Here is an 18529-nt window from a genome sequence, read left to right as displayed (position 1 = left end):
CATCAAATTATTTTCTGTTACCTATAATTTACCACTGACAATGATTGGCAACTCAAGGGAGGGTACTTATTCAAAAAAAGGGCACTTATCAGGGACAGGGTGCTTACTTTTTTCCAGAAACAGCAGAATGTGCAAAACAAAGCTTTGATGCTTCTTTGAAGAGGATCAAGAAGACTGGAAAACAGACTTGTTGCCTTGGGATCCTTCCTCACTAGAACAATCAAATTTTAAGAGGAGATCAATCATTTGAAGGAACTGTGCACTCAAATGGAAATTTTTTTTGGACATAATAGTTGAGAGACTAAGACATGGCCCACTGTTTTTATAATCATGAGTCTTAAGTAAAAAATTGAAGAAGATGAACCACAGTTGATCTCAATGTACATGTCTTGTAGCAGTAATCTACCTCAGTCTGGAATATAATAGGGTCACTTATTAGGGGCACTTAATGGAATGAGAGTGCTTACTCAATAGGCGGGCTAATTAGAATGGGGGCAACTATTCACAAAAACCAAATTCAAGAGGGAGGGCTTATCGGAGAGGGGGCTTTTATTGAAAGGAGTGGCGCTAAATTGAATCATTATGGTATGTGTGACTGTTCAGTCTGAAAACTGAACAAATTATTTTCTAAATCAAATGAGATCTGGCTTGGAATTTTGTATGATGATTGTACTAGCAAGGATAAATACGGCCAAACATGATGACAGCTTAATTGATCTCAGAGGCATTTCATTTCTACTTCAGATCAAATCAAACTTTCTCCTTAACTAACATCTTGATTATTTACTGTGGGGGGCTTTAAAGTACACAAAATGCCTGACCCTTTGGCCATTAAGAGTAACTAGCATCTAATTTCTCTTTACAGCATTTAACCCCTGAATCACACAATTTAATGATTAAGGTCATGAGAATAAAGGAAATGATCGCCAACCAAAGAGGCCATTGATTGTTAAACAAATTCTCCTTGTTAGCACCTTAGGAAATGTATGGAGAACAGTAAGGAGAACATGCACAATGATATTAGGGTGGAAAGGTTTATAATTGCAGACATTACACAGTGAGATAGGAATTTTACTTCAACAAAAATTATTTACTGCATAGTGAATTTAGTGATACCTTTGCCACAGACTATAAACTGAAGTCATACTCTAGCAAGACTTGCAAACAAAAGTCAAAAAATGATCAGATGTTTCCATGATATTCATAATGGAAATTATGCAAAATATAAAAAAAAATAATGTCCAACCACTTGACTACATTAGCATATGTGTGCATATCTGATAAAAATGATATGTAATGAGAAATTTGCACTCCACTACAGTACGTAACATATTAAACCTTACTCTAACTTACAATGTATACATACCTTGCCTTAGGTTGACTACTGTCAGTTCCATATCATTGCACATGAAGCCAGCAAACCAAAGACATTAAGGAAATAATTTTTTTTCTACAAACAAAACGAAAAAGAAAATAGTTCTGTCACTTAACTGGCTTACATCACAAAATAGATAGAGTATATCAAAAAATATTATGCAGAAATATATATATATATATATATAGCAAAATCCCTGCCTGCAGGTGGGCTTATTAGCAGCCGGGATATACATCTTTAACAGTAAACTCCTAACACCTGGGAGCAGATGTCCCTATCATTTTTTCAGAGGTGAAGGTAGAATCTGATGACTTATGAATCATATCCCTCAAATATGAAGGGATCATGAATTTTCATGTTCAAACTTTAAAATCTTGACTTGCAAAATATAGTTCAAAAGAGGGATCACAAAGTATCGAGTGAAACAGTCCTGATGAATCATAATATGAATCATTGACCCAAAATAATGTGGGATCAAAATCACCACTCTCCAAGGTCAAATGATTCTACTTTGACCCCTCAGCCTTTTTTTTCAACTCTTACAGTATGAGCGAGTGCTTTGAGGTTGTAACAGAAGAAGACTTTTTTTTTGTTTATAAAGTTGTACCTGCAGAGAACACTACAAAGTGAACGTCCCATAGAGCAAACATTAAGCAGTTTGTAAACATTTTTTCGTAACACGTGTTACAAAATTTTGGAAGCTAGGACAATAAACTCAATGGAATCCATTTGATGCAACAATATGCTTGTATATTTGTCCTTAGACATTATCTGTTCCTCAAGGCTCACAGTATACCACAAGCATCCCTCTCAGAAAACTGTTTGTCATATTACGTCATACCACGCGCTCCCATCGGATCTGTGGGAAAAAACGTGGTATCGGACCGGCCATTTTGATTTCGCCCATGTTGTCATGTAGTAGCTGTTGCGTTATTGAATAAAGAGTTTAAATGGAAAATTGTGACATGGATGTCGGAAGTGGGATAGATTTACACCAATAGAGGAATTCTCACCGCTAGAACAACCAAGAAAACCGGTACGTACGATTTCACAGTGTTTACTACAAAGTCCTGTCTTATCGTGCAATTTAGCCAAAAATGAGCGACTTGGTTGGGTTTGAAGTACCAAAAATGGACTGGACCCCTGGCCCAGATTTATTAACTAGATTCAAGAGATTCCGCCAAAAGTGTGAACTGCTACTTGATGGACCGTTAAAAGCTCGAGACGGCACTCAAAAATGCAAATATGTGCTGCTATGGTCAGGCGATTACGGAATAGACTTATTTAACACTTGGTCGCTAACCGAAGACCAACAAAAAGACCTGAAAGAATACTGGAAAAGATTCGAAGACCATGTTAAACCACAAGCAAACCATATCTTGAACAGATATTATCTACGAGGTCTGAAACAGAATAATCGTCCCCTAGCCACCTTCCTGACTGAAGCAAGGCTACTCATACAGAGCTCAGGTTACCCACCTGACTTACATGACGAACTCATGCGTGACACATTAGTTTTCGGCACCGATTCGGAAGAGGTCAGACGAAAATGCATTGCCCGCGGTAATGAATTAACCTTTGCAAGGGCAAAAGAAATTGCACGAACTGATGAGGCTACCCAGATGCAATTAAAAGCAATGAGTGACACTACAAACCCAAAGCAAGAAGAAGGGGAAGTCAATGCAATCAGCAGAGGAAACAAGCCCAGAAACCAGCCCCACCAAAGGTACACCAGTGGTAGAGGAAACAGACGACGTGACAACAACCTAAGACAGTGCTACAGATGTGGAGACACACCACACACCAAAGACCAGCAGTGCCCAGCCACTGGAGTAGAATGCTTCAACTGCAACAAACGCGGTCATTTTAGCAAAGTTTGCAAGTCTAAAACAAGGTCAGATGTGATGACCCTACAAAAAGAACAACCTGATGGTGTAACAAGTGAATGCACAAGCTACGACAAAGTCTTCCTGGGAACACTAGAAGCCCGAGACAGCCCCAGTACCTCAATGATCGCAAGCATTGAACAAAAAGAAAAACAACGCACCAAAGTCATGACTGAAATACAAGTCACGGTAGACCCCCATGATACACACCTGATACCTATTATCTGCAAGGTCGACACTGGTGCAGAAGTTAATGTCATCTCCAAAGACGACTATGACAGACTCAACCGCAGTTCCCAGCAGATACCCCTTGGCCCAACACACCACAGGATTACTGCGTATGGAGGCCACGCCATCAAGACCCTTGGAACCTGTCCACTATACGTCCATCAAAATGGCAGCATTAAAGAAGTCGTTTTCAATGTTACTGACGTACCAGGACCTACAATGCTTGGCTGTAAAACCTGCGAGGAACTTGAGCTGGTAAAATTTAATTGCAGCCTAGAAACCTCCAAAGAAGACAAAGAGACCCGCCTTAAAGAACACAGACCATGCAAACCGCACCAAAGGACCAGCAGATACCCTAGCCGTCTAGACACTGAAACATACCCCCCACTGGACAGGATAACCTTCTTCAACAACTTCGGAGACTGCTTTGAAGGCCTGGGAACCTTCAATATGAAACCTTATCACATCACCCTAGACTCCAATGCTGAACCTGTCATCCACGCACCACGTACCGTACCAGTACACCTTCGAGACATGTTTAGAAAGGAAATCAACACCATGGTAGAACTTGGAGTGCTCATACCCGTAAGCGAACCCACAGACTGGGTTAATAGCGTCGTCCTCTCTGAAACAACCAACGGCAAAGGAGAAGTCACCAAAATCAGAGTCTGCCTCGATCCACGTGACCTAAATAAGGCAATAAAACGCGAACACTACTACACCAAAACAATTGATGAGGTAGTCACACAGCTTAGTGGTGCCAAATTCTTTAGTGTAGTTGATGCCAAAAAGGGCTACTGGCATGTACCATTAGACGAAGCCAGCTCCTACCTGACTACTTTCAACACCCCGTTCGGGAGATACCGTTTCACCCGGCTCCCCTTTGGCCTTATTGTATCACAAGATGTGTTCCAGAAACACTTAGATTCAGCACTGGAGGGCCTGAAAGGAGTCACCGGCATTGCAGACGATACATTCATATACGGAGCTACAGAGGAAGAGCACGATGCGAACATGGTAAACCTCATGATCAGATCCAGGGAAAGGGGAATCAAATTCAACAAAGACAAAGTACAGCTCAAATGTCAGGAAGTCAGCTTTTTCGGCCACAAATGGACCCAGGATGGAATCAAACCAGATGACAGTAAGATATCTGCAATCCAGAAGATGACCCCACCTGAGAACCGCAAAGACCTCCAAAGCTTCTTAGGCCTCGTAAACTACCTTACAAGATACTCAGGGCGATTGGCTAGCCTCACAGCACCACTGCGAGAACTTACCAAGAAGGACACCGCATATGTATGGGGACCTGAACACGACGACTCATTCAACCAAGTCAAACAGGAAATCACATCAATGGGAGTCCTCAGATACTTTGACCCAAACATCGAGTCTGTCATTCAAACTGACGCTTCCCAGAAAGGAGTAGGCGCCGTCCTTTTGCAGCAGGGGCAACCTGTATGCTATGCCTCCAAAGCACTTACAGACACAGAAAAAAACTACAGCAACATTGAGAGAGAAACACTTGGTGTAGTATGGGGCCTAGAGAGATTTAACTACTACATTTTTGGGAAGCACTGTACAGTAAACACTGACCATAAACCTCTTGAGGCGATTTTCAAGAAGCGACTGTCCAGTTGCCCACCTAGATTACAGAGGTTCTTGATGAGAGCCCTGAAATACGACGTTACGGTCAACTACGTAAAAGGTCCTGATGTACCAATAGCCGACGCTCTCTCAAGAGTCAGCCCCCAGCCTACCCCTAGCAGCAGTCAACTTTCAGAGATATATGTCCACCACGTCACACAACATCTCCCTGCAACTCCAACGAAGCTACAACAGATCCGTGACGAAACAGGGAGGGATCCTGTATTGTCTCTGTTAAAAGAAATGGTCTTTGAAGGATGGCCACAGAAAAGAGAAGAGTGCCCCCAACTGCTACATGGCTATTGGAATTTCAGAGAAGAGCTGACCATCGAGGACGGCTTAGTACTAAAAGGAGACCGCATTGTGATACCTCCTACTCTCAGACCTGAAATCCTGAACATCATACACCAAGGCCACCTAGGGCAAGAGAAATGCCTTTTACGAGCACGTACATCCGTTTTCTGGCCTGGAATTACAAAGGAAATCATCAACCAAGTTAACCAGTGCGAACCCTGCCAGAAATACCAAAATAAAGCAAGGAAAGAGCCAATACTACAGCCAGAACCGCCACACCGACCATGGGAAAGACTCAGCTCGGACTTGTTCGAATTTAGAGGGCAGCAATACCTCCTGTTGACAGATCAATACAGCAGATTTCCTGTCATCAGGAGACTAACAAGCACCACGTCATCTGCAGTTATCAACCATCTGAAGAGCATCTTTGCAGAACACGGCATCCCTACGCAGTTGACGACCGACAACGGACCGCAGTACAGTTCGGCAGAATTCAAGCATTTTATGAACGTCTACGGGGTAGAACACATTACTAGCTCCCCCCTATACCCCCAATCCAACGGGTTTGCTGAGCGAATGGTCCAGACCGTGGAAAACATTCTCCAAAAGTGCGATGAAAATAAAGAGGACCCGTACCTTGCTCTCCTATCATACCGGGCCACTCCCTTGGATCACCAGCTGAAATCCCCAGCAGAACTGCTCACCAACAGAAAATTTAAAACTAGATTACCAGCATGCCATAGAGTCCTCCTCAACCACTCTCACCATGAGGTCATGAAAAGTAAGCTCATAGCCCGTCAGGAGAAACAAGCCCACTATTACAACCAGCATTCAGGACCACCCAAAAAGCCATTCGAAGCTGACCAACCCATCCGCACGTACAACCACCACTCACAAACCTGGGAACCTGGCACTATTGTAAAACCCGCCAAACAGCCAAGATCTTACATCATCAGATCCAGCAGTACAGGTACCACCTATCGAAGAACACGGGCCCAACTGAAACCAGACACAACTGCAGTGAGGGGAACACAATGCCAGCGGGTGGAAACCCCAGTATACCAAGGTTCTGAGATACCTCAGCAGACAACTAGTCTTGCCCCAGTCAGTCACACACAGACATCGCACAAAAACGGTGCAGCCCCCAGACCAGGATCTGGCGAAACAGTGCCACTGAACAACATCCCCCAGGGACCCTCAGATATAGCTGGAGGATATGTGACCAGATCTGGGAGGACTGTGACACCTGCACAAAGGCTGGATCTATAACAGTAGAGACACTAAAGAATAGACTTATAAGTATAAGCACAGGAGGGATATCCTTTCAACCAGTATTGTAATGTTCTGGAGATATGATAAGTTCCATTTTTTTTTGTCGTTATTATTATTATTACATCGGTAGAAAGGGGGATGTCATATTACGTCATACCACGCGCTCCCATCGGATCTGTGGGAAAAAACGTGGTATCGGACCGGCCATTTTGATTTCGCCCATGTTGTCATGTAGTAGCTGTTGCGTTATTGAATAAAGAGTTTAAATGGAAAATTGTGACACTGTTCGCATCCTGGAACTGGTAATCCGCAGACAAATATCTGTGCATATTTTTGCGCCAAATGGAGGCTATTGTTGGATCCCAGTCAGCAAGGCTGCTTTTGGACACTCAGATGCTTCTATATGGGGGTATCACGATTCTATATGGGGGTACCACGATTATTTCAGAACTCTGACCCCCTCTCCACCACCCGACCCACAAAGGTGATCGATATGCCTGCAACGTCGCAATCGACGGCTGTACGATCGAGGGTCTCACTCTTTCGTAGGCAGCAAATCAACTTTTCCATGTCAACGGATTGTGTATGTAGTCATTAAAAGAGTACATTTTAGAGTTTTCTCAGATTCGATCTTTTCGAATTAGTATCTTTTAAAGTTCGCCCCAAGTTGATTCCTTTAAGCTTTATGTTCCGGGAGATCGACGTTCGAAAACTACATCACACAAGAAATGTATATACAAACATTCTTACTATTCTTCAATAACTGCTAACAGGTTGCAGGTGAAATGGGGACTGGCTAAGGTCGTCCCTAAATTTGTTGGAGATATAACTATGCAAAAAATGTAAAAAATCGAAGTGAATGGAAGGTTTATGAATTATAATCTTGGAATTGGCAGGTTAATTATGTAATACAGTTAAACGGGCATCCATGCAACCGCTCCGTTTAAACTTTCACACTCCTTTCACTGTGCCAAAAACCAGCGAAAACCTCAGTTAACATACAGAAGTTTACCTTCTTCAGTCTGTAGGTTTCCATAAGAGCAGAGATTGTAGACACTGCTGCAGTACTAACTCACAGAACATGACAAAGCTCGCCTATTGATCTAGCGCAGTCAACTTTCCCCCTGCGTGATTTCGGCAATTCCTATTCACAATCAAGCTATCGACCGAGAGAGGACCGGGGTAAAAGAATTATGAAAAAAAAATCTGGATAAATGTGCAATGATCATTGGAAATCAGTGGGACAATACAAAACTAAATTTACTTATTTAAATAAACCAAGAGACAAAAAGAGAGAGAGAGAGAGAGACCGCATCCCAAGTACCGTAATTGAAACTCGAATGAAACTCTTCCGGGCGAGCGCTATAGTGTCTCATACGTTTCAAAACCTATGCTAAAGTGCGTAGTGACGCTGGCGTCTTTCCTCTTTCCTCTGGTTTTACCCCTTCACCTAACCTGTACTGAAGTGATTTGTTAATTTATTAAAAGAAGAAATGCATAAATCTATCAGTGAAATAGCTTAGACTGCAAGAGGATCGACGGAAACCAACGCCTCGATAGATGGGTGCAAAGTGACATCAGATAAACCAACCCCTCCCCCAAAACCTGGAACAAGAGCTCTATGTTTACATTGTAGGTAGTAATTGCTTTCTGATTTCTTTTTGTGAAAAGAATAAGAAATATGGTAAATTTTGAGCTCGTTAAATAAATGGAGAAAGATGTTTTTTATCTTGCCACGAGCGTGGGACAAAGAAAAAAATCAAAACTTTAAAATCAAAGTCCCTATTTCCGTAGTGAATTTGCCCACCACTAAGTCTCTGTGGCTCAGTGGTAAAGCATCGGAGCGCGGAATCTTAACGTCTGTGGTTCGATTCTTCATGGGGACTGAGAGTTATTTCTTTATCCCACGCTCGTGTTAAGACGACAAACACCTTTCTCCAATTTCTCTTTCCCTTGTTATCACAGTCTCAAGGTGACCCTAAGCGACCTTTTAAATATGCCCGTGGTGTATACATCAAGACAAGAGTTATCAGACCTTGGTAAAATGAAAAAAAAAGTGATTATTACATGGGTAATATCAATTATTAACAACTTGTTGTAAAATGAGGTTGTAACAGCGGGAATGAGGTCAAATCAGTGCTTGTTGTATGCTGAACGCATAAAGGGTATTCCAAACACAAAAACAAATTCAAACCACATAGTTTTTTAAAAGGACGACCAATACAATCACTTGTTTTGTTTATTGAATTTTTCTTGTGTGTAATACATGAACAGGTGTAGGACTGCGATTCCAAGCAAAATCTCTAAATTTATCATAAATCGCCTTGTTTTGAAGCAAAAAATCTCGCCTGTCCGTCAACAAAACACGGAAAAAATATTTCACTTTAACCTCAAGTGTAATTAATTTATTTTCGAGATATGGGAAACAAGCAAGCAGCTTTTACAGAAGATCAGCTCGAAGACTATCAGGTTTATAAATTCGCATGTCATTATTTCATTTTAAGCGATTCCTCGCGGAATCATCATTCCCGATATCTTAATAACCTATTTTGTTATTTTTATCGTTTAGGACTGTACATACTTCAATCGGGCTGATATTTTAAGGTATGTGTTTCAACTGATTTTATTTTAATTTATAAATGATTTGTACAATCGCACCTTATGGACTGTTTGCGTTAGAATTCAATGTAGGCTCATACCATCATTTGCGATTAATACTTTTCAATCTTCATTCAATATTTTCAGTTGGTATGGTCACTTGTGATGTGGGGAAGGCTGAGCGCATTATAATTTCAAATGATCAGTGAGAAAGCCATATTTCTATCATCACATTAATTAAGAAAATTTAGCAAACATTTTCCAGTTCTCTCATTCGGCATCTTCACTGGTCTCTTCACCTAAAATTGACCATTGTTGTTCTTTTTCGGATTGTGTTTATCCTCGCAAACTCAGTTTCAGTTATAAATGAACTTGGATCACTGCAGCTCTGTTGTTGAATCGCAGCCATGTAGTTTTCAAAGCTAGTCGTATCAGGAGAGCTGACTCTCTTTCATTCGAATGTATCAAAATCACTTGAGATAGAGAAAAGTTCGGATGTATTTGTTGTTCGTGTTGTTCCTGTTGTTGTCGTGGTCGAGTGTTGTTGTTACAATTCTCTTATAATTCTAATTCTCTTAAAAATCACAAGTTCATTCATTATCAGGATTCACCGGCGATATCGAGATTTAAATACAGACCTTATACCAGAAGATTTTACAGAACTTGATGTTCAGCCAAAACTGAAATACAAATTTCTCCAGCAACTACCAGAACTCAAGGTGAGCCAATAAGTAACAATGAATTAACCGGCGGGGGGAGGGAAGGGGGTCTTATATGGCAAATGTTTTTCAAGCCACTAGTTCAGTTTTTATAATCATTTAATTTTTTTTGAGAGCTGTTATTTTTCGTACTCTGATTTAAATATGATGAATTACAAACAAAGTACACAGAACTGGTTTAAACTGCATCTGCACGTGCGCGAACGTTAGAAAATCTGAAAGGCGGCCAAAATAGAGGCCCAAAATCGTGCTTTCGGGTTGTAAAATCCAAGTTGTCTTAGTTAACCAATAAACTTTGGATAAACTTTGCGTTCATATATAGTTCTTGTGTATCCCTTTTTTTTGTCGAAGGTTCCTTTAAAATTTTATTTGGCGCGTGGCTGGCCAAAGTTGAATCAATTTCGCATGCCCGACGTTTGACTTAACCAAAGTTCTCCATGTCGATCATGAATGCTCCTGAGCTAAATTTGGTATGTTAAATTTTCAAGATTCCAGATATTATATTAATATTTCTTTCAAATAATAGGAGAATCCCTACAGGCGACGAATCTGTGAAGTGTTTTCCCCTAGTGGAGATGGCAGCCTGACATTCGACGATTTCTTAAACATGATGTCAGTGCTCAGTGAATCTGTAAGTTTTCTTTGTAGACGTATCTATTTAGGAGTACTATTACAGCTTAGTACCATTATGACGGTAACATAAACGCGTACGGCTGTTGATAATTGGAATAGGGCGAGCGAAGGTGCAGCAAACCTCAGTGGAATGTTCCTTAAAAGCGATCGTTTCGAGACATTGAAAAGAAATTGTTTGGACCAGGCGAATTTGAACCCAGAAATGATTTTTTGATTGTCGCGATGAGACGTCACCTCTGCAATCTGATTAGTCGAACAGGGTCGAGTTTCTCACAGCACTATTGAAGAGTCTATTAACACTAACCCAGATTCTACATCCATAGCAACAAATGAATATGAAAGCCAGTCAAATCAAGATCTAAATGTTTATATGATCAATTTTTCTCCTTTGGAGCAGAGGCACGATGCACTAAACTTTTTCCTTTTTTTCGGTTTTCACAGGCTCCTATAGAGCTCAAAGCAAAATATGCATTCAGGATATTTGGTAAAGATCTTCTCATTAATTAACTACGTTTCTAAGTTTTACCCTTCGTGGCTATTTTCATTTGAATGTTTTAGTTATAACCGGGCTGTAACACTTTCTCTCTTTCATTCTATGGGTTTTATGTTTCCTTGACGTGCATAACCCTTTTTCCTCATTCACTTCCTTTCTTTCTTTTTCTCGAGATTTTGACCAAGATGATTACCTCGGCAAGGAAGATCTCAAACAAACCTTGAGAGCTATCACAGCAAAGGAACTTACTGATGAAGAGATGGAGTTTGTTTCAGATGAGGTATTATATTCAAAATTTCACGCATTACTTGCTAACTTTAAATCCATGAATCAATTCATCTCTCTTCCTATAAATGATCTTCGCCCAAAACGACGAATGAAGTGTTTTCAGTCAAAGCCTTCGTTTGCCAATCTTTAGTTTTGTTTTGTTTTTTCAAAGAATTTATGTTGGGCAGGTGCATGCGATTACAGTGACGACAGCCAAAAAATAATATTTATCTCATGTTTATTCTTCCTTCAAGTTACTAAAAGAGGCCGATATTGATGAGGATGGATTCTTATCTTATTCAGAGTTCGAAAACGTCATCGCAAGATCACCCGAGTTCATGAAGTAAGTCAAAGCGCTGTTTCATTGTGCTAGTCCCTTCCAAAGCGCAAATATTAAAGCGCACGGCAGCCAACGAAAAGCAATCATGCCGAAGATTTCAATTCTATCATGCCATTAGCATCACTCAACATCTTACTTTTCTTTTATTCTTGCAGTAATTTCCACATCCACATATAAAATTAATTGCCAAAATCATTTTATAAAGTGGAGCCAAGATACCCTGCGAGCAATACGTGCTGTTTAGATAAAAAAAAAACATTTATGGAAATTGTTGGAACAAATTAAAAACTTACTAATTAACTTGTATAATTAACACTAGCTTTTCCATCACTCGGGTAATTGCAGTGAAGGACTTGCATTTGTCTTATGAGCCTTGGCAAACTGTTGTTTATTTAAAGCTTTGCCGAGTGTCTTTAAAGTTAGGAAATTCGGACTCGTGAGACTAAGACCATACCGAAAATTCAGAAGGTTTGCAATTAGCGCCCGCCAAGAGAACATGCCTGTAAAGGAAAATCATGGAAAGTAAAGTTAACATGGAGCAATTTATAGAACTGATCTTGGAAGGCTATATGATGGTCAACTGTTTTATGACATACAATTAATAAAAAGAAAATGAAAAAGTGCTCGGTGTATAGTGGATTAGTCAATAAAGTTAAGAAAATTAAAACAAACAGAAACACATTGTTTTAAAACATTTTTATACCTCTAACGTTTGATTCTGATCGTCATCGACAATTTCCTCTCCACTGTCCTTTGACATGGAAACCGGGAAACAAATTGCTACTCCCTTGGTACTGATTTTCGGGCTCATTGAAACAATTCAAGCCCCCTCCCCTGACTTTTGATTGTGACACTCGCTGACGTATTGTCCTTCCCTGACTTTTGAACTGTATGGTTGGTATTGATCTTGAGAGCCAAAGACTAATTGTAATCACTCCCTAGCTTTTAAAACCGACATTCACTTGGGTATAGCTACTCCTAACATCCAAATGTTGTTGCAAACGGACAAATTGCTCGCCGCTCCCTGGTGGACTTTATCAAAAGTCGCTGCCAAATTGTCACCCCCCTCCCCTCTCCCCTTCGACTGGGACCATCACTAATAAATTCAAGACCCCAGAGCTTCCTGAGACTCTTGCATAGTACAGTGTATACAGTGGTATTTCCTTATTCTCCCTGATTCGAAAGTCGATTTATTTGGAGAGAAAGCCTTTATATAATTATTTACAGTGACTGTTGCGTGGCGACGATGGCCTAAGTACTCACGTGACCTTTTGAAGCAGATGTTCGGATTTGGTCGCTCTCTCTTCCGTTCCGTCTGAATCTAAATAGTTTGCTCTCTTTTTCCTCAGCTTCTTGAAAATTTTATTCTCGAAAGCAGCAACTCAATAAATGCAACTCGAAAGTGCCTTTTTCGAATGGCAAACATAACCGGATTTATTTAAGAAATGAATTCGAATTTACCATCGCAACGATAAAACGACGAATTGTTGTTCGAGTCTTTTTCCATCTGAGAGAATTTCATGCAAGGGCGAAAGCAGAGGGCAAAAGGAAATACAGAAAAGTCCTCAGTATCATTATTGTAGTTGTTTTTAGGGCTTTTTTCTCTTTTTGGAATTTTTTTGGCTTCTATATAGCTAGAGATTTGATGGGTCAGAGTGTCTTTTTCGCGGCGGTGGGCCTGCTTAAAGAAGTTGAGATGGTCAGTTTTAGCCGAATATTCACCAAACTGAAAAGGGAATGAGAAATAAACAAAGAGATTGCAAATACTGATTCGTAAATTGAAAGGCGTTAAGCCTACTAAAATGTCCGCGCGAAAACGACATTTGATTTCACCAGCAATCAAGAGCGATCACGAATGATATAGGACTTCAGTTGGAAAAACTAAACAGATTTTTCATTCTTTCTGTAAGAGTTTGAAACAGACAGCTATATCTTAAAGGGAGAATTCACATCAAATGGCGACCATTCACGACCAAAACTGTTTCAAAATATTCTCCAAATCAAGTGACTAAGTAACCGACGGCTAATTTTTGGTCGGTTTGAAATCTGAAAGGTTTACTCAAACGAATTCAATTTTCAAAGGTGCACATGACTTAAGTACTTAACATGCCCTTGACAAAGACCGATTCAAAAGATATGAAACTCCACTTGGGATTTTAGCACCAAGAATATTAAAAGAAATGTGGCAACCTCTGTAGCTATACTCGTCAGTGAAAGCCTCAAACGAAACGAATGGAACTTGGCAAAAACCCTCAGCCTGTTTTTAAAAAAATCAAGCACTTAGAGCTTGACGCTTATCAGAAGTAGATTTTCTTGGGAATATTTTATTAGCTAACAGCTTTTTTCTTGCTTTATGGAAATAAGCAGCTAATGGGTTGATTTTCAGTTAATAGCAAATGGAAATTTGTTTCTAATCTCGCAAATTAGCCCCGTTTTAATGATTATATCGGATTGTTCGACATATCTATAAATAGCGTTTCGAATACACATAAAAACTGAATTTCTTGCAATAATTCCGCACCTTAAATATCTAATTCACGTGGAAGAGAGCCGCAGAGTTAAAAAAAACATGGTGGCAGAGCTGAGTTTGCCTTTAATCTTTGTAAAATAAAACCCACATTTTCTGTGATTGTTGAGAAAACGAAGCCTGTGTAGTATCAGAAGTATCGCATAGTGATGATATGTTTCGCTTCGAGTCACCTGCTATTGTCTATGAATATAGTGATACCTCACTGTGAAATCGAAGGTAAATAAATTTGAATGTTGACCAAGTTGCCTGACAGAACATGGAGAAGAAGCTGTATTTGTTTGTCCGCTAAAAAACTTTGCATTATAACTGAAAGCTGATATGCACTGCACCAAGAGTATAGTATAGTACACTGAAAGTATAATCGCTTCGTTTCAAGGCAACAAGGATCAAAGACAGCTTTTGATAAACTGAAACAGTTGTTGCGCTAGAATTAAACAGCGCAAGAAGACATTCATTCCAACTTTTCTTTGAACGACTTTGGAACAAAAAAATTCGAATTCCTTTTGCAACAGTTCGGAAAATGCGGATTACTAACTTTCAGCTTGAATTAATCATGCACTTGAAAGAAATCGAAGATTAGACTTTTACAAAACAAGCTTGGTTTCGATTGGTTTCAATTCTAGGAGTGATAAAAAGAAGAAATAATATGTCGCCAAAATGCTAAGTTTGTCTTTGACAAGTGTAAGGATCTAAGTTCAGTTTTCATTTGGGGACAAACTTGCTTTTGGACTAAACATGGAAAAGATTTCCCTTCCTCATGCTCTACCAAATCACACATTTAAAGCATTGTTTTCAACTTTGTTGCCTTTCGTAATTTGTTCTTCCCAACTTAATTTTTCAAACGCTTTGGTCACGGAGGCTCGTCGAAACAAAGCGACTACTTCAAGGAAGCCTTGACTTTTGTTACCGCTAAGCTTTCCTTTACGTTCATTTTTATTTATTTATTTATTTTTCATCACCGTAATTATAACTTTTGGGAACAGATTCCTAATGTGGCAAAACTGACATGGAATACTTTCAACCGCTGTCAAGAGCAGTTGATATTTTCTTGACGTTGTATGATGTAATGACTTCACCGGCCCTCTTAAAAAAAAAAAACCCAACCGAAATAAAAGCAAACTTAGTCCAGTCGCAAATATTTTGAAGTCACCGGCTCTCAACCAATAAAATAAGGGATTTAACAATTCATCCCTGTTCATCAAGCGGCACGCTGATTGAATACTTTAGTGGGTAATTACAAATCTTATTTCCACAAGATAAGTTGTCTCTCCAAATGCAACTGCTAACAAGGTTTACATGCGATCCGTTTTAACTATTTTTGTTATTATTATTTTTCTCTCTGTTGTAATATATTTCTAGAAATTACAAGTATAGAAGGTCACTAGTAAAAAATATGCCTAAGAAAAAAGAAAATACAATGCAAAAGTGACATTTTTATAATTAATTTTCAATAAACAAGTAAAAACCTATCTTTACATTCACATCAGAAGCAAAAATTCTCCAAATTTAGAAGAAGTATCTACCAAAGCAAGAGGGCTCGTGAAAATCAATGACCAATTCGACAAGCCCCGATTTTTGATGACGCAAAGCTTTCCTTTGCGTTCATTTTAACTTAAGTCGCATCATTATAAAACATTTTGCAACAGATGCCTAAAGTGGCAAAACTCGCACGGAATGCTTTTAAACACTTTTAATTTCATGATTTATTGACCTCTCCGGCTCTCTCAACAATGACACCCAGTTGAATTATGCCGAATTCTCTCAAATGAAAGCAAACTCGGTTCAATCGTCGAACTTTTGAAGTCACCCGCTCTCCAAAAATAAAAGAGCGGATGTTACATAGTTATTTCTGTTCATCTGACGGCTAGGTGAGCTGAAAATTTCATCGGGTAATTGAACCACTCACTTCTATTTTAAAAATAAATGTAGGTACCATCCTGAGTCTATTCAGCGATACGTGGATTGTTTAGGGGGCATATTGAAATTTTGGCCCATTTAAAGGTGGACTGACAGTTGAAAGAGATCCAAAACGAAATTTGGCCCTTTTCGAAATTAATCAAGAAGTTGGGACATCAACTGAGGAACGGCATATCGAAAATGAATTACTCTTCCTCTGTTGGCCTTGGAAACAATTGCAACAGCTCATTAGTTCCTCAAACCATTCTTCGGCGATATGATTTTTCTTCCGAACTTACTCGCAACTTTCTCATCGCAGCAGCCGTTCTGAGTTTCGTTGCTTGTCCTTTGACCTGCTTTTTTAACGGATTAGTCATTTTAGCCGTGAAGGTAAAACGAAGACTTAAAACACACTCAAACATCATGCTGGCGTGTTTCGCACTCACTAATGTACTAAATGGCGTGCTGGTTCAACCCCTGAATGCAACTCTGGCGATTTTTCTGCTTCAAGGTAAAGATTTCCACGAAGTGTGCGAAGTTAATTTGGCGTTTAGCTTCTCTTTTATGGAAGTTAGCTTGATATCTATGTGCCACCTGATTCTGATCAGTGGAGAACGCTACCTCACCATAAAGTACTCTCTTAGACACAACGAGGTGCTCACAAATACCAGCGTTATAGTTTCATCGTTTCTTACCTGGATCACAGCAGTCATTCTCTATTTCATTTTGCCAAACACTATGATGACGTTCGCCATTTTAGAGATCATAGTGTTTTCTTCGATTGTTATACTTCAGCTTCTGGTCTATAAACAGGCCCGTCGTCACGAGAAAAGTATTCTTACCCACCAAGTTTCTATGGAAGCAAAAGCTAAATTTAAAAGAGAGAAGAAAGCCTTAAAATCAACCACCCTTTTAATTGTGATAGTTATACTTTTTTTCCTGGTCCCATTTACTTTCCTTAATTTCACGTGGTACATATTCGAGAAAAGATTCTCGGATGAAGTTAAGATGTCCGCTCGTCAATTTTGTCTCGGGATAGTGACTCTTAATTCCGTTGTCAATCCAATTATTTACACAGTTCGAAATAGACATTTTAGAATTGCTTTTATCGAGATGTTGTTGGGAAAAACTCCTCAAGAAGCTGAAGAAAATGAGAGGAAATTGTTTAGATTTAGACAAAGAGTCATGGCTGTGAGACTTGAAGCTAGACAAGAAAGAAAAGTAAATAGAGGATGTAATCAAATCCAACCAGATGATGCAAGGGATCCACAGGAAATTACATCGGGCGAACAGATCAGCATCACCAAGAGAACAGTCCCTGCAGACGACCATACTAGATAAGTAGTCTATCCAACCAGTTGATATGTGATCCATTTTAATCGCTGATTTGCAATAAACAAATGCAGATTTATTTTTCGCTGCTTGACTTATTGTATCAGGGACCGCGCAGCAAGTTTTTGAGTGGGGGAGGGGGGGGGGCTATTTTTGGCTTCGTTATTTTTGTTAAACTATTTTTTGTTTAATTTTAGCAAAAAAGTGGGGGGGGGGGGGACTAAAGCCCCCTCCCCTCCCCAGTCCCTTTCTCTGCGCGGTCCCTGTGTACTGACCATCACTCGGCAAATCATTAACCTGTTCCCTGTAGCAGTCTCCTGGTGACTTAAGCTAAGTCTTCTCGAAACATGGTGTTCTTTCCTTTGAGAATGAATAGTTAGCTTGGGAGACAAATCCTTTAACATTATTAGCAATGGCCGCTGCAGTGAATTAAAACTTTAATTTAAAAAAGTATTCTATTTGTGAGAATGAAGATCATCACTTAACATCAAATTGATTCAGTAAAATACCTCAGTAGGCAAGGAAGGAACATTCTGACTATGTTGAAGATCAGGGAGTCAATATAAACCACTTTTCCTAAGAATCGCACAATGCAACTTCCTCAGAGTTTACTGTTTAGCCTAATAAAAATATAAGTGGCTATCCCATTGTTGTACATTGTATACCTCATTTTATAATAAAAGGACGGAAAAAAATAAAATCCAGTTTACGAGTCGTTTTTCCTTCTTTACTTATAGGTCTGAAACGAATTGTACTGCTGAGTCTAAATCAATTTTTTACTTCTTTGTATAGTCTGGTTCATATCCGTCTCAAAAGTAACACCCGCCGCCCACTATTTGTAAAAAAAATAATTTCCGATTAGAAACAACTGGCAGCAGAGCTAATGTACGTCACGCGGCAAACTTCAGAACTTTACTATTTTCTACTATTGTTACTGATTACCATCCTCTCCAAACAAAGCTGTTCACGAATCCCATTTCTCTGGCCGCTCTAGTTCTGTTTGAGTGCGCAGTTTTATG

The 18529-nt window shown here is 39.6% G+C and overlaps 2 protein-coding genes and 1 long non-coding RNA gene across 3 annotated transcripts in view; 2 read left to right on the top strand and 1 right to left on the bottom strand.

Annotated features, from left to right (window-relative positions):
- LOC149047990 (uncharacterized) overlaps positions 1-7863 on the bottom strand; it is an 80479-nt gene extending 72616 nt beyond the window's left edge. Inside the window, exons 1-2 of the long non-coding RNA XR_016184922.1 lie at positions 7715-7863; positions 1367-1450 (exon numbers count right to left, since the gene is read on the bottom strand). This is a non-coding gene — a long non-coding RNA (uncharacterized LOC149047990). The remainder of the gene's footprint in view (positions 1-1366; positions 1451-7714) is intronic.
- Positions 7864-8950: 1087 nt separating this feature from the next.
- Positions 8951-12429, top strand: LOC113672838 (calcium and integrin-binding family member 2). Its single transcript, XM_027189186.2, has 8 exons — positions 8951-9171; positions 9272-9306; positions 9905-10019; positions 10546-10650; positions 11094-11136; positions 11319-11425; positions 11667-11755; positions 11908-12429. Exons 1-8 carry the CDS (start codon positions 9121-9123, stop codon positions 11927-11929), a joined length of 567 nt encoding a protein of 188 aa, XP_027044987.2. The 5' UTR covers positions 8951-9120; the 3' UTR covers positions 11930-12429.
- Positions 12430-15690: 3261 nt separating this feature from the next.
- On the top strand, positions 15691-17650 carry LOC113672830 (trace amine-associated receptor 365). The gene has a single exon (XM_027189177.2). It carries the CDS (start codon positions 16380-16382, stop codon positions 17517-17519), a length of 1140 nt encoding a protein of 379 aa, XP_027044978.2. The 5' UTR covers positions 15691-16379; the 3' UTR covers positions 17520-17650.
- Positions 17651-18529: the final 879 nt, after the last annotated feature.

The sequence above is a fragment of the Pocillopora damicornis genome, chromosome 3 (assembly GCF_964200805.1).
Source record: "Pocillopora damicornis chromosome 3, jaPocDami1.2, whole genome shotgun sequence".
Taxonomy (NCBI): domain Eukaryota; kingdom Metazoa; phylum Cnidaria; class Anthozoa; order Scleractinia; family Pocilloporidae; genus Pocillopora; species Pocillopora damicornis.
This window is presented reverse-complemented; position numbering and strand designations above follow the sequence as displayed.